The sequence below is a fragment of the Tauraco erythrolophus genome, chromosome 1 (assembly GCF_009769465.1).
Source record: "Tauraco erythrolophus isolate bTauEry1 chromosome 1, bTauEry1.pri, whole genome shotgun sequence".
In the NCBI taxonomy this organism is placed as follows: Eukaryota; Metazoa; Chordata; class Aves; order Musophagiformes; family Musophagidae; genus Tauraco; species Tauraco erythrolophus.
In genome coordinates this window covers 110,284,489-110,298,910 of record NC_141465.1, presented here as the reverse complement: position 1 = coordinate 110,298,910, position 14,422 = coordinate 110,284,489, and the positions used below count along the sequence as shown (strand labels likewise).

General features: G+C 35.1%; 1 protein-coding gene across 7 annotated transcripts in view; it reads left to right on the top strand.

The window, feature by feature from the left end:
- NBEA (neurobeachin) overlaps window positions 1–14,422 on the top strand; it is a 531,270-nt gene that overhangs the window by 159,811 nt on the left and 357,037 nt on the right. For all 7 annotated transcript variants that reach the window (XM_086612868.1, XM_086612875.1, XM_086612851.1 and 4 more), the window contains exons 14-22: window positions 3,163–3,242; window positions 3,883–3,945; window positions 4,054–4,151; window positions 6,009–6,101; window positions 9,148–9,256; window positions 11,249–11,330; window positions 11,536–11,659; window positions 11,984–12,176; window positions 12,448–13,467. In XM_086612868.1, coding sequence (XP_086468994.1) covers window positions 3,163–3,242; window positions 3,883–3,945; window positions 4,054–4,151; window positions 6,009–6,101; window positions 9,148–9,256; window positions 11,249–11,330; window positions 11,536–11,659; window positions 11,984–12,176; window positions 12,448–13,467 — 1,862 coding nt within the window. The remainder of the gene's footprint in view (window positions 1–3,162; window positions 3,243–3,882; window positions 3,946–4,053; window positions 4,152–6,008; window positions 6,102–9,147; window positions 9,257–11,248; window positions 11,331–11,535; window positions 11,660–11,983; window positions 12,177–12,447; window positions 13,468–14,422) is intronic.

The following is a 14,422-nucleotide window of genomic DNA, read 5'->3' as shown; positions in this document are numbered from 1 at the left end:
TTAAGTACTGGAAGGCTGCTATAAGATCACCCCAGAGCCTTCTCTTCTCCAGGCTGAACAGCCCTAACTCTCTCAGCCTGTGAATTGTCTATATCCAGTGATGGGCACAAAGATTAATAGTAAAGAAAACTACTTTTCAATGTTTGAGCTGAAAAACAAGATCCACTTGTCTCTCTTTACATCGGTATATGTATGTATAATGTATATTTTTTTAATTATAGCATAAATTATACCATTGTTTGGTCAATGATTTTTTTTTTTTAAATAAATCTTCAACTAGTAATGAAGACAAAAAGTGTCATGACGTAACAATTATAGTGGCAAAACTGTTTCATGTAGCTTTACAACTTCCCAGTTTAATTCCAATCAGTCTGTATCAGCTGACTGTTGCATTGCTATTGCTGCAGTGCTTTCTTCCACTGGTTGTACCTGTTTACTGATTACATAGCCTCCAATTTCTCCAGCCTCTCTTATTTTTCCCTGCCAGTCGTCTTTTAATTTTTCAAACTAATAAAATCTTTTGGGCAGAGACTGTCTCCTTTTCTGATTCTAATGCAGTGAAGCTTCAAGACACAACCAAAATACAAGGGAAAAATATTATTGGAGGACTGAAAGAAAAAATATCATTTTGCCTGCTTAGCAAATAACTTGCAAGCAACAGCTCCTTTTGTATCTTTTGCATGTTGAAGAACCATTTTCAAGGTTCCTGCACATCTCCAGAGAAACTAGTGGGTATGTGAATAAGAAGTATGAAACTCTGGTATCTTTGAATAGGTTCCCAGTTAATTTGAGGTATCTTCTTTGCAATCCTTCCTTAAAATTTGTTTTACTGAAATCCTTTGCAAAGCTCCCCATTGCTTTAGTTTTCTGTTTCCATAATTACAGTCTTCCAGAAAAGACAAAATGCCTCAGTTTTCAGACCTGATTTTGACTTATTATCCAATATTGAATCCCAGTAAGGTGTAGGAGGGATGAGAGTATGCGAATAAACAGATTTCTGTGATGTGCTTAGAGTTGAATCTGCATTTGAATTAGGGAAAAAAATAGCTGTTGGCTAGAAGCATGCCATTGCCATAAAAACACATGCAATTTTTAATGTAGTTGCAGCTAGTACTAAAAAATCCAACTGACTCCTGTTTCTACAATGAGAAATAGATGTTTCATGGTGCCCTTAGAATGTATGGCTATAGAACTGTTCCTATATCTTCAAAGCGTATATGATAGATTTTTTTACAACAATATCCTTTCTGTTTTTGCATATGATGAGAGGAGGTTGAGATTTATTTGCTTCTTTTTGACAAGTACCCAGATCTGCTCTCTAAACAGGGAAGAAAACTCTTTTTATTTCTGCTAGTCAAACAAATATAACTTACCTTCAGGTTTGTCCTTGTTGCAAAGTTGAATTACTGTGTGTACAGCAGCGACACCAGAGACTACAAAAAAAAATCTTCGTTAAAATGTTGCATTCATCTGGATTGGAAATAATACTGAGATACTGAGTGTACTAAGCTTTGATATGTGTTTATCAGCATAAGATGAAATGGTTGAAGAAAAAGTAAATTAGGCTGCATTTATTTTCACTGTGCAAAATTTAAGGCTGTCTATGACACCCATTATTTGAAAAGTAGAAACTTAACAAAGAAATTTCCAGTTCAATCTTAACTATTTATGAAAGGGAGAATGGTAAGTAGAATAAAGCAAGGTTCAAGTGAATAAAGTTGTTCAAGTTCTGTTTCTTACTCAATTTGTTAGGTACTTCTGCTTTCCTAATGTACTTCCTCAAGCACAATTGCTTAAAGCATTATAGATTACAGATTTGGGTTTTTTTTCTGGTTTAAATGTAACTTTTTCTTCAGATGGTAGTTTCTCTTGGTTAAATAGCATCAGTTTCTGCTACAGGTAGTGGCCACCACCAATGTTTCATTAATCATTAGAGGAGCGTGGCCAGCAGGTCGAGGGAGGTGATTCTCCCCCTCTACTCTGCCCTCGTGAGACCTCACCTGGAGTATTGCATCCAGTTCTGGAGCCCCCAACATAAGAAGGACAGGGACCAGTTGGAGAGGGTCCAGAGGAGGGCCACGAAGATGATAAGAGGGCTGGAGCACCTTTCCTATGAGGACAGGCTGAAAGAGTTGGGGCTGTTCAGCCTGGAGAAGAGGAGGCTCCGGGGTGACCTTATAGCGGTCTTCCAGTACCTCAAGGGGGCCTACAAGAAAGATGGGGAGAGGCTGTTCAGGAGGGCCAGTTGTGATAGGACAAGGGGTAATGGTTTTAAAATAGAGGGAGGTAGATTCAGGTTGGATATTAGGAAAAAATTTTTTACTATGAGAGTTGTAGAACACTGGAACAGGTTGCCCAGAGAGGTGGTGGATGCTCCATCCCTGGAGACGTTCAAGGCCAGGTTGGACGAGGCTCTGAGCAACCTGATCTAGTTGGAGATATCCCTGTTCCTTGCAGGGGGGTTGGACTAGATGATCTTTGAAGGTCCCTTCCAGCCCTAACCATTCTATGATTCTATGAATCCTTTCTCTGTTGTATTTCATTCAGATAATATTTACCATATTGGCTTAGTTATTGCAAGTTGTTATTACATATTTTAGGTGAGATTCAACTTTGTATTCAGACCCTTTTAAGTTTACATGTCCACAGTGTAGCTTGTACTAGGTGTTTAAACTCCGATTGTCTTCAGTGGAATTCAACTCAATGTAATCCATAGAACTAATAATTTTTGTCCCGAACTGGGCACTGACATTGAGTAGTTGAGTAGATCTAGTCAACAGAGAGAGTTGTTGCTTATATGGGGATTTGAAACTCCTGACTCATATGAAGACACCTACAGAACATATACCTTAGTTTAGTTGTGTGAGAGTAGGCCTGATTACTACCTTTCATCTTCCTGTGGTTTTGTTTGTTTGTTTGTTTTTAAATACCCGACATATATATATATATATATGGATTTTTTTTCAAAATGAAACATCACTTAAGCTTATGTATATTAGTGTTGTGTGATTCTTAAGGGTTATAAATCGTGTCATTTGCAAATATGAACTTTTATATAATGAACAGAATACTAAATCTGTTTTAGGAACTGTGATTTCCTTAAGAAGCTGTAGTTCAAGGAATCAGTTTATATTTTTAAGTGGTATATTTTACTTCTTCCAGATGGTCCTCGGCCCTCACAGAAAGAAATTATATCACTAAGGGCATTTATGCTGCTGTTTTTGAAACAACTTATATTGAAGGTAAAGCAGTCTATTGCAGATGGAAAACATTGAGATCTATTATATACATATAATAGGATCTTTCATAGTTGAAAATATGTAATACCTGTCAAGTATGTTTCTGATTAATTTTAGTGTTCGTGCACATACTTCTGATCAACATAAAGGTAGTAAATCTGTACAATATTTCTTATTAACCTCACCAAACTATGGCATATATATTTTATTAAATGTACTTGCAGAAATAGTATATGACACTACAGAACTAGGACTCTTTCTCTCTGTTGTAGCAGAATGCTAGTCTTGGAGGTATAGTCTGTCATTTGAGATTAGACTGAAAACCACTATTTTCTGGCCTGTCTTATTCCTCCTATTTTTCTGTTCAATGTCAGGGATGGGAGAAGTGGCAGTAATAGTTTATAGGATCTGAGGGCCCACACTAGAAGAATCCATTCTAGCAGGAATGGAAGGCTGACTTCATGCTGTTTTGAATTGTCAATGTGAGAAGGAAAAGCAATGGAATGAAAGACAGAATTTAATGTTTTGAGTTTAAATAGAAAAAAAAATTGTAGAATTTAGTGGCTTGGTCCAAGTTTTTCTTGCGCCAGACTTGAATGTATTTTCTCTGAATAACGCCCTTCCTTTTTTTTTTTTTTTTTAGGATCGAGGAGTGAAAGAAGATGAACTGCAAAGTATATTAAATTACTTATTAACAATGCATGAGGTACATTTCTGTAATTATCTGTCTCTCACTGTAACCAATTTTACCAGCTCTATGAGTAGCCTCTTGTTGAGGTTAGTTTGTAGAATAACATTGATGCTTGTCATGCAGGATGAAAATATTCATGATGTGCTGCAGCTGCTAGTGGCACTAATGTCCGAACATCCAGCATCCATGATACCTGCCTTTGATCAGAGAAATGGGATACGGTAAGACAGCGAAGTGAGAAAATATCTTACAAGTAGTTCTGGTATCATCACTCTCCAGATTGCTTCTTTTTCACATAAATGTTACACTTCCTGATCTTTCAATCTACAATTTTTAACTTAGGCTATATTTTTTGTCAAAAACAGAGTGGTTTTGATAGCTTGGAGGAAAAATTTTCTGCTTAAGTTTATCATTATGATATTTGGAGGTAAATGTACTGTTGTACTTGCTTCTCAATCTCAAATAGAATGTGTAATTAAAAAGGTGCATCAAAATGCCAAGTACCTATCTCAGAATAATTTTGAATATTCTTTCTTCAGATATTTAACATGATCTAGAGGGAAGAAGGAGAAAACAAGAGAAATCATGCCCTAACCTCTCAAATTCTCTCTGAAAAGATGAAAAAGATATCTGTGGAATTCATATGTTTATCAGTTTGACAGTAAAATTAATAACTGATAATTCCCAGAAAAACAGTATTTTTGTTGTTATCTTATGCCTAATTTGGTAATGCATTTTTTTCAGAGATTAATAATTTCCATATTAATAATTTAATATTTGCTATATAATTTTATTTTGTGCCATTCTGAAAATACTTTGGAAAATGCAAGGAGCTTGTAAAACAGAGGAGGGGGAAAAAAAATCTGCTATCTGCTAAATTCAAGCTTTGTTTTGCCAAATTACTAAGATCTTTGTATTTAAAACTATTTGAATGACAATGCTAGTTGAAGAGAAGACTCATTGTGCTCACAGTTAGGACTTTGTTTTCTGCCTATAGTTGTCTGTATTCAGACAGAATCCTATTCCTTTTTGAAGAAGGGTAAGACTGATTTAGAGAATTGAAGACATCTTTGTGTAACATTTGTGGTACCAATATCAGAACTGTTTGATCAGTGCAGTCTCTGTGTTTAAAAGTCTATGTTGAAAAAATGAGAATTGCATAGAATTAAAACATTTAAGGTTATCAGATCGCAAAAGCCTCAGAGTTCATTTGATAATGGTGCAAGTCCTTTCAAAAGAGGAAGATATTGTCTGCTAAAGTGCTCTTTAATGGAGAAAGACTAAAAAGAATGGCTAAAAGCTGAAGCTCAGCTAATTCAAATGGGAAACTAAAATACAAATTTAAAAATTTGTTGAAGAATAGTCTAGGGAAGGATAATGTTTCCTGTCTCTTGGTGTCTTCAAAACAAGACTGGTTTCCTTTTTGAAAGACTGTAGAATTTGTGCTTAAACCAATCATATTCATTAACTAAGTTAAAATTTAACTAAATTAAATTAGTTAAATTGTGAGGCCTTTTTAATCAAGGATTTAAAAACAGAGTGTGTTTTTTTTCTGCTTCAAATTTTGATGCAATAGTGGTGCGACTTCATAGGTGTATATGGGATGAGATCTCAGTATAAACATTTTATGATTAAATGCAGGTACCCTATCCTGTGTAGAAAGGATATCGAATAGGGTTTTTAAGAATTAAAGATTTTCAGTAGCCTCCAGGTACTCCAAGAAACTCCAAGATGTGACCTTATGTGCTCCAGTCTGCTTCTCTTGTCTTAAGCTTCAACTGCTCAAACTGTCTTTTGCCTGATTGTTCCAGGGTAGAAGTATGAGAAGAAGTTGTCACTTTGTGTTATTAAACATTGAACTGAACCAAAAGACACCAAGTCTCTTAACCTAAAGAATTAATAATCAAACTCTTAAACTGTGCTTGGTGTTTTCAGTATATCCTTCCATTTTGTGTAAATTGCTTTTTTTAATAGTTTTATTTATTAAGAAATATTCCTGTTCAGTGAAATGCAATCTACATATGTGATGTTTAGTAATAAACTGAAAAAACTTTTTGAATTTCTTTTTTCTTTTTTAGAGTAATTTATAAATTATTGGCTTCCAAAAGTGAAAGTATATGGGTGCAAGCTTTGAAGGTCCTTGGATATTTTCTTAAACACTTGGGTCATAAGTAAGTGTAGTTTTAAAATTGCTACAGTGGTGTAAGTTCACGGTTCTTCTTATCTTTTGTCATGATTACTGTGTATTCTTTAACAAACTATAGAAATTACTTAAATTAAAATTGTTAGTTTTTCTGATTAATAATTTTCACCTTTATACATTAGGATAAAATTAATTTTCCAGTTAACATGTTGCTAGTATGACGTTTGAAAACATAAGTGATTGTCTGCCAAATATATGATATGCTGAAATTCAAGTCTTAAAACGACTGAAAAACGTTTTTTAAAAATACATCTTATAAATGTTTGTTGCATACTCAGCTTAGGATAGTAGGAAATATATGAGTGTCATCAAAAGTTGGTTGCGGGAATTTTCAGTGTCACTGCAATAAAGTTTCAGGGCAGTACTTTTAAAAATAGCTTTAAAATGATGGGAAAAATGAAATAGAAGAATATGTTATTCACATGGGAAAGTTTCGGAAGGAAAAGCCAACAAAGTAAGTAAATGATGATAAAAAAAGAAGGTAAGGACATACCTCTGTGCAAGAAATAATCACCTATAAAATGTGGCAGCAAGAAATATTCACATTGAAAAAGTACTAGTGTCACGAAATGCACATACTTAGTCTCATCTTCCATATTTTGGTGTTAAGAAAGAATTAAAAAGCGTACATGGCTGTATAATCTGCTGCTGTGCACTTTTCCCAGACTACGTTGATGCTTAACTGTCTGCTGGGGCTACCCACAACAATATTCCAGTGGGAGACTGTGCAGTATGAAAATTAACTGTGTGCTTCACAGGAGACTTCATCATGTAAAACCTCCTTAAAAGAGAAAGGAGCTCGGAGTCCAGCCAGAGTGCTGTATTGCTAGACATGCTTTTCTCAGTAAGATCAATAAAGTATGACTGTATAATTGAAAGACAGTTAGCTAAGAATATGCTCCCAAATGGCATTTTTCTTTTGGGATCCAGCAAGCCAAACAGTGTTCTGGGAATTAATAAAGCAAATTGATAGTCCACTCAAGAATCTCCAAGGGCTCTTCAAACATTACTTACTAAAAATCATTCACGTTGATAGGAGTTGGATTAAGTAAGATACATCAGATGCAAGTTTGGCTTGTGCAGAAGCCTGGTTGTGCCCAAATAAGTACATTTATTTAAAGTATTTATTGCTTATCCAGTAAATTGTGTAGCAAACTCTGTCAGTGGAACATTACAGAAAAAGAAAAGTGAGATTTTTCAGAAGCTGAAATTTCATTTCCTGATCCTTAGCATCTACCTCTAAGTATGGATGTATCAGTGTAGTTTCCATTGTTGAGTGAAAGTAAATACTTAGCACAAAATTAAATAACTTTATCTTTTATGTAATTGAAGTCATTGAAATCCACTTGAATATTCTATGTAACTTTAAGGTTTTTTTTTATTTTTCAGACCTCCGAACATCTGTAAATGTTCACATTTTGTGTAAAATGCCCCCCCCCATTTTCATATCTTACAGCTAGCGCTTGTGAGATGTGCCTATTTGTGCACATACGTATGTTTGCATATGCATGATTTTAGAAAATTGTAGTCAACTACAGGAAATTCTAAGCAATTATAAAATTATAAGCTACATAAAACTATAAAGCACTTAAATAAAGCAGAATTGCATAAAGAACTGTTACAATGTGATTTATGAAATCTGAACCAGTACCTTATTAATAACAAGTGCGCAGGTACTAAACCAGTTACCATTGCTTTAGTTCATATGTATTCATCATAGATTTAGCTATAGAGTGGAGGTAACTGATTCTTAGAAGTGACCAGTAATGTGTTAGGTAAGAGCATATGTGATCTGTGATGATAGACTACTTTGTCTAACCTTAACAAGTGTGCAAAATCCTGTTCTTTTCCTTCTCTGCCATCCTTGATTCTTTCTATGCCACTGCTGAAATCATGCTCTGTTATTTACTTTTGGTTTTGATCTGCACATTTAAACTAATTTTCACTTTCACGTGCTACATCATAGCTCACAATGTTGCATACTTCTAGTTTTTCTCATAAAAACTCATGAACTCTCTTCTATGCACAGAAGAGTACACTCTAAGTTGTTGTCTCTCTCTTTTGTAGTTATCTGAAAATTATAATGTATTCATTTCAAAAGTTCTGGAATGAGTCTATATAATTTAAACTTGTGTTATTATCACAAGTAATCATGAAAAAGGAGTTTCTTAACTTATAAATGCATAAAATTTTATGGAAACTGTACAGAGTTTTATTTTATATTTTTCTGCTGCTTTAACAGATTATTGATTATGTTGAATAATGTTTTTTATTTCATATTTACTACAGAAGTAGATAAATTTAATGATGTGATTTACTCTTTAATTATTATATCCAATTATAAAAAAAATAGTGGTTTGGGACAGATGGAATTCATTTATGTGAGCTGCTTTCTTCTCCACTTTTTGAGTAGTTCTTGATCCTAGTTATAAAATTCACCTCGATCACTTGGAATTTCATAACTTTCCAGGATTGTATTTCCTTTGCATTGAAACGTATGTTATTCCAGGATTTAATTATTTTGGCTTCATGGGAGAATGCTATATAAAGAGAATAGCAGTACTGACAAATCCGTATGTGTTAGTATTTATTCTGGAAGATCTGAGGCTAGATTGTCCTGAGACCCTGAGAGAGCAACAAAAGTTATGTTCTGCAGGGGTCACATTTTAACCAACCTGTCAACATCTTGAACGCTCTCAGCCCGAGTAAGATACAAAGGGATCCTTTTTTCTTTTTCCACTGTGAAAATCATGGGGGCGAGAATGGTGTGTCATTCGCTTTATACAAAAGCCCATCCCAAATGCCGCATTGCTTTTTGAGAACCTTTGTGTATTACTATAATTGTGTTCATACTGGGAAAGATCTTAAATGACATTTAATTCATAATATTTACAGAATAAACAGCTTCAGAATTTATTAATACAACATAAAAATATTTAGATTTGGGGTTTTTTGCATTTACCTGAAATGCTCAAAGTGTGGCGTTTTCCTAATATTTTCATTTTCTCTTACAGGCGAAAGGTTGAAATCATGCATACTCACAGTCTTTTCACTCTTCTTGGAGAAAGGTTAATGCTGCACACAAATACGGTCACCGTTACAACGTATAACACGCTTTATGAGGTACAAATTATTAAACACAGAGATTGTCATCTCTGTTGTAGAAGTTATGACTTAATTATATTGTTGTGACTCTATGCTTTAGTTCTCAAGACTTTTGAGACAATTTTAGATAGAAATTTTAAGACAAGATTTATTAGTTCAGAATGTATTTCACCATGCTTTGCATATTTTTATTAACAGTGTCAGAATTTTTACATTGTCCCTACAAAGTTTTTCACTTAGGACATTACAAAGGGTGATGGAGAAGATCCTGCTATTTAAGACCTGAATTGCTTGTAGTCCTCCATGGTTTGGAGGAGTTTGTTTCCATTGGAATGGAAAGTACTGGGGCCAAAGAGAGGCCTGTTTTTGTTTTTCCTTTTCTTTTTATTTTTGTGCCATTCCTTTCAAGTTTACAAAATTTTGAGAAGTCCTATTTTTCTTTTTCAACTGCTAATGCTGAGAGTATGCCAAAATAATAACTGAACACAGCTACTTTTATGTAACAAATACTGCTTGAGGTGAGTGAATATGACCTTGAAGCTTTCAGCTATTCTACTAGGCTCTTGTAGAAACTTTGGTTTTGATGATGAGGAAATTTGTTAAAGCAAAATATTGTCAACATCAAGTTGGTCAAAACCCATGTCCTCATACTTGCAAAGGCATAAAGATCATGTCCAGTCTTTAATTATTTTTAAAATGGTGACTTAGAATTCAACCTATTGCAATTTCTGAGGATCTTATGCACTAGAAAGATTTTCTTTTTTTTCCCCTATTGGTTCTCGAAAAGACATGGAAGACAAAAAGAGTGCTTAATATTTAGGACTCTGAATCTGAGTAACGTAGAAAACATTCTCCTATGATTGTAAAAACCTGAACATTATCTATTTGCCAGCAACTTACTCAGACATCAATTTTTTTTCATATTGCACATATCTAAGCTTACCCTGTGTGGTTTGACCACTTGGGTCTCACAGTCTAGATGTCCCTGCATGCAGATTTCTGAGAGCTTCTGTGATTGATATGTTCAGAAAATACATAACAGTGACAAAATTAAAATCCATATGGAGTCCAGTATCCACAGCCATTTACATTTGAAAAAACATCCGGAGGAGGAGAAAAAGGAGTGAAGTGTCAGAAATACAACAGATTTGCCAAGGAACTGGTGCAGATATTTTCCATGTGCTCTCATAAAAAGCTAAGCAAATATTTGCATTCTGTTTTAAATGCCAATATGTAAAGACCCATTAGAAGATACATGTTTACAACTGACATTAGTTTGATTGTTGATTAATGGATGAGCTACAGCTCTGCTTTAAAAGAAATAAGAATTACTAGTGAAATGATTGTATTTTGAAATACACTTGCTTGAATGTACTCATTGGGAGACCCACATTATTATTATTAAATTTTTAACTTGTTCTTAAAGATAAAGTTGCATGCATAGAACGAGTGACAGGTATCCCATTGTGAAAAGTCTGTGGTGTTGCCTCAATACAGACTATTTAGTTTGTCAGGTACAATGCAAGAAACAGGAGAATGATCTGTCTGGCCCATTGTGTGAAGTCCCAAAATTATTCCTATGGAACGCTGTCTGTGACTGTTCCTCTGTCCTAGCTGGGGAAAACCAAACCCACTTTTAAGAAATACTTAGTTTGGTTATGGATGGAATATATGAGAATAGCTTTTGATGCGTGGTACTCATGAAAGAATTTTTGATCTGTGAATGTATAACACTATAAAGAATATGAACGGAATATCTTTAAAACACCATTATTGTATATTTAGTTAGCTAACTGAAAAATTTGTTAGCCAGTCGTGGTACGTCCATGGAAATCTTGCTCCTCACATAGAGGAATTGCTCATTTCCATTCTTCAAGAATAAAAATATTTTACCAAAATATTTCATGTGGCCATGGTAAATGTTCTTCTTAAAAAATTTAAAAATAAACAAAGAAATGCTATGGCATTAAATTAAATATGGTAAAATGAAATTAATATTCTCTGTTTTAGATTTTGACTGAACAAGTATGCACTCAAGTTGTTCATAAACCACATCCAGAGCCAGATTCTACAGTGAAAATTCAGAATCCAAGTAAGGACAATATATTGTGTTTTTATGATAAGTATATTGCCTAGTCATTGTGGAAGTTTTTTGAAATGGTTCAGGAAGTGAGAACAATTCATTATTGAATTGCAAATATATATGAGTTTCAGTTACTACTCACATTAGTTGCTCTCAGCACCTTTTTTTTTAATGTTGTTAAAATATGTTACGTAACTAATTTATTCTTTCAAAGTGATTCTTAAGGTGGTGGCAACGCTGTTAAAAAACTCCACACCAAGTGCAGAGCTGATGGAAGTTCGACGTTTGTTCTTATCTGATATGATAAAACTCTTTAGTAATAGCCGTGAAAACAGAAGGTATGTCCCTACAAAAAATATTCTCTTGTCCTTGGCTTGCGGGTAATAGCAATCTGTTATACTCTGTGTAGTTTTATTCTGTATATTATGTGGAATATATAAAAAATAAATGGAATAGGTCTGCACTAACTTTTCTTAGTTCAGCAACTAATATTGGATTCTTCTGGTTAGAATATGCTTCAAATTTTTGCTCATCCTGAAGTATTTTTGTTTCTTCCTACCATGGGATTGATATTCAGAGATTTTCCTCCTATTTTAACCATCATAATGTTAAAATAAAGAAGCTTTGTTTGGATATATTTTGACCTAATTATTTCACTTTAGATGTTTACTTCAGTGTTCAGTGTGGCAGGACTGGATGTTTTCTCTGGGATACATCAACCCTAAGAACTCTGAAGAGCAGAAGATCACTGAGATGGTTTACAACATTTTCCGTATTCTCTTGTATCATGCAATAAAATATGAATGGGGAGGCTGGAGAGTGTGGGTGGATACTCTTTCTATAGCTCATTCCAAGGTAAGAAATGGCTCGTGGATGTTTTTTTTTAATACTGGCAGCTACCCCAAAGGGACTAGCAAGAGAATGAGAGAAGTTGTAAAGTGATTTAGTGCCATCTGGTGGCTATCTCCATACATGTCAAGGTGGCCATTTTTTGTCATCGTTGTGGGTCCTTTGATGTGAAACGATTTGTAATCTGCGTGTAACATGTTGTTAAGATTCTTGTTAGCTTTTGTCCAGGTTCATGTAGCATATATTCATCCACATAATCTGTTTTTTTCTTTGTAAGGTCACATATGAGGCTCACAAGGAGTACCTAGCAAAAATGTATGAAGAGTATCAAAGGCAGGAGGAAGAAAACATAAAAAAGGGCAAGAAGGGGAACGTGAGCACTATCTCAGGTCTTTCCTCTCAGACAACAGGAGCAAAAGGTGGAATGGAAATTCGAGAGATAGAAGACCTTTCGCAAAGTCAAAGTCCAGAAAGTGAAACGGATTACCCTGTCAGTACAGATACGAGGGACTTGCTTATGGCTACAAAAGTGTCAGATGATGTGCTTGGAAGTGCTGAGAGACCAGGAGGAGGAGTGCATGTAGAAGTTCATGACCTTTTGGTTGATATAAAAGCTGAAAAGGTAGAAGCTACAGAAGTAAAACTTGATGATATGGATTTATCACCAGAGACACTGGTAACTGGAGAAAATGGTGCACTTGTAGAAGTCGAATCCCTTCTAGATAATGTATATAGCGCTGCTGTTGAGAAGCTCCAAAACAATGTTCATGGAAGTGTGGGTATTATTAAGAAGAACGAGGAAAAAGATAATGGTCCATTAATAACTCTGGCTGATGAGAAAGATGAACCTTCTACTAACAGTACCTCATTTCTCTTTGATAAAATACCTAGTCAAGAGGAGAAACTTCTACCTGAACTTTCAAGTAATCACATTTCTATTGCAAATGTGCAAGAAACACAGATGCATCTTGGTGTAAATGATGATTTGGGATTGCTTGCACATATGACAGGTAGTGTAGATATTACGTGTGCTTCAAGTATAATAGAGGACAAGGAATTCAAGATTCACACAACTTCAGATGGAATGAGTAGCATTTCTGAGAGGGAGTTGGCTTCATCATCTAAAGGATTAGAATATGCTGAAATGACTGCCACAACTCTTGAGACAGAGTCTTCTGGTACCAAAACTGTACCTAGTGTTGATGCAGGAAGTATAATATCAGATACAGAAAGATCTGATGATGGTAAGGAAGCAGGAAAGGAGATACGGAAGATCCAGACAACTACGACAACCCAGGTAAGTTTCAAGTGCGGTAGCCATGTACGTGTCTGATGTAATCACTGTTCATTGCTGCTGGATAAATTAATAGTATGAGATCTGAGAGATGTTTGAAGTGTATTTTTTTAATTATATGAAAGGTGTCCATCCTCCAAGCCTACTTGCTTTGAAAATGCCATAACATGTAAGGATTGTGGAGTCTTTCATGTCTGTATAGAAAATATATATTGCAATTGTGGATGCTTCAGTTTAAAAAAAAACTTAGCTAAGAGAGTCTCTCATCCATTGTCCTTAGCTCTTGTGAACAGATTAACCGATACTCTTAAAATTCTGCTTTAGACTGTCTTGATAGTATGTGTTAAGATTAGTAATATCTATATTTTACTATGAAATATACACTAAAGTGTTCTTTACTCTTGCTGTACCTTTCTCAGAGTGTAGTCTGATAGCACTTGAGCCTACTGTCTTTTTGCCTGTACAGGAATACTGGCATAAATAATCTCCATATTTGATCCTAACAAAAGAAAAGTAATAGTTTAGGGATAATAGAAGAAAAACTGTGATTTGTTCTCCTCCCTCTCTACTCTGCCCTTGTGAGGCCGCATCTGGAATATTGTGTCCAGTTCTGGGCCCCTCAGTTCAAAAAGGACAAGGAACTGCTTGAGAGAGTCCAGCGCAGGGCCACAAAGATGATTAAGGGAGTGGAGCATCTCCCTTATGAGGAAAGGCTGAGGGAGCTGGGTCTCTTTAGCCTGGAGAAGAGGAGACTGAGGGGGGACCTCATTAATGTTTATAAATATGTAAAGGGTGACTGTCGTGAGGATGGAACCAGGCTCTTCTCAGTGGCATCCAATGATAGGACAAGGGGAAATGGATATAAGCTGGAACATAGGAGGTTCCGCTTAAACATGAGGAAGAACTTCTTCCCAGTAAGGGTAACAGAACACTGGAACAGGCTGCCCAGAGAGGTTGT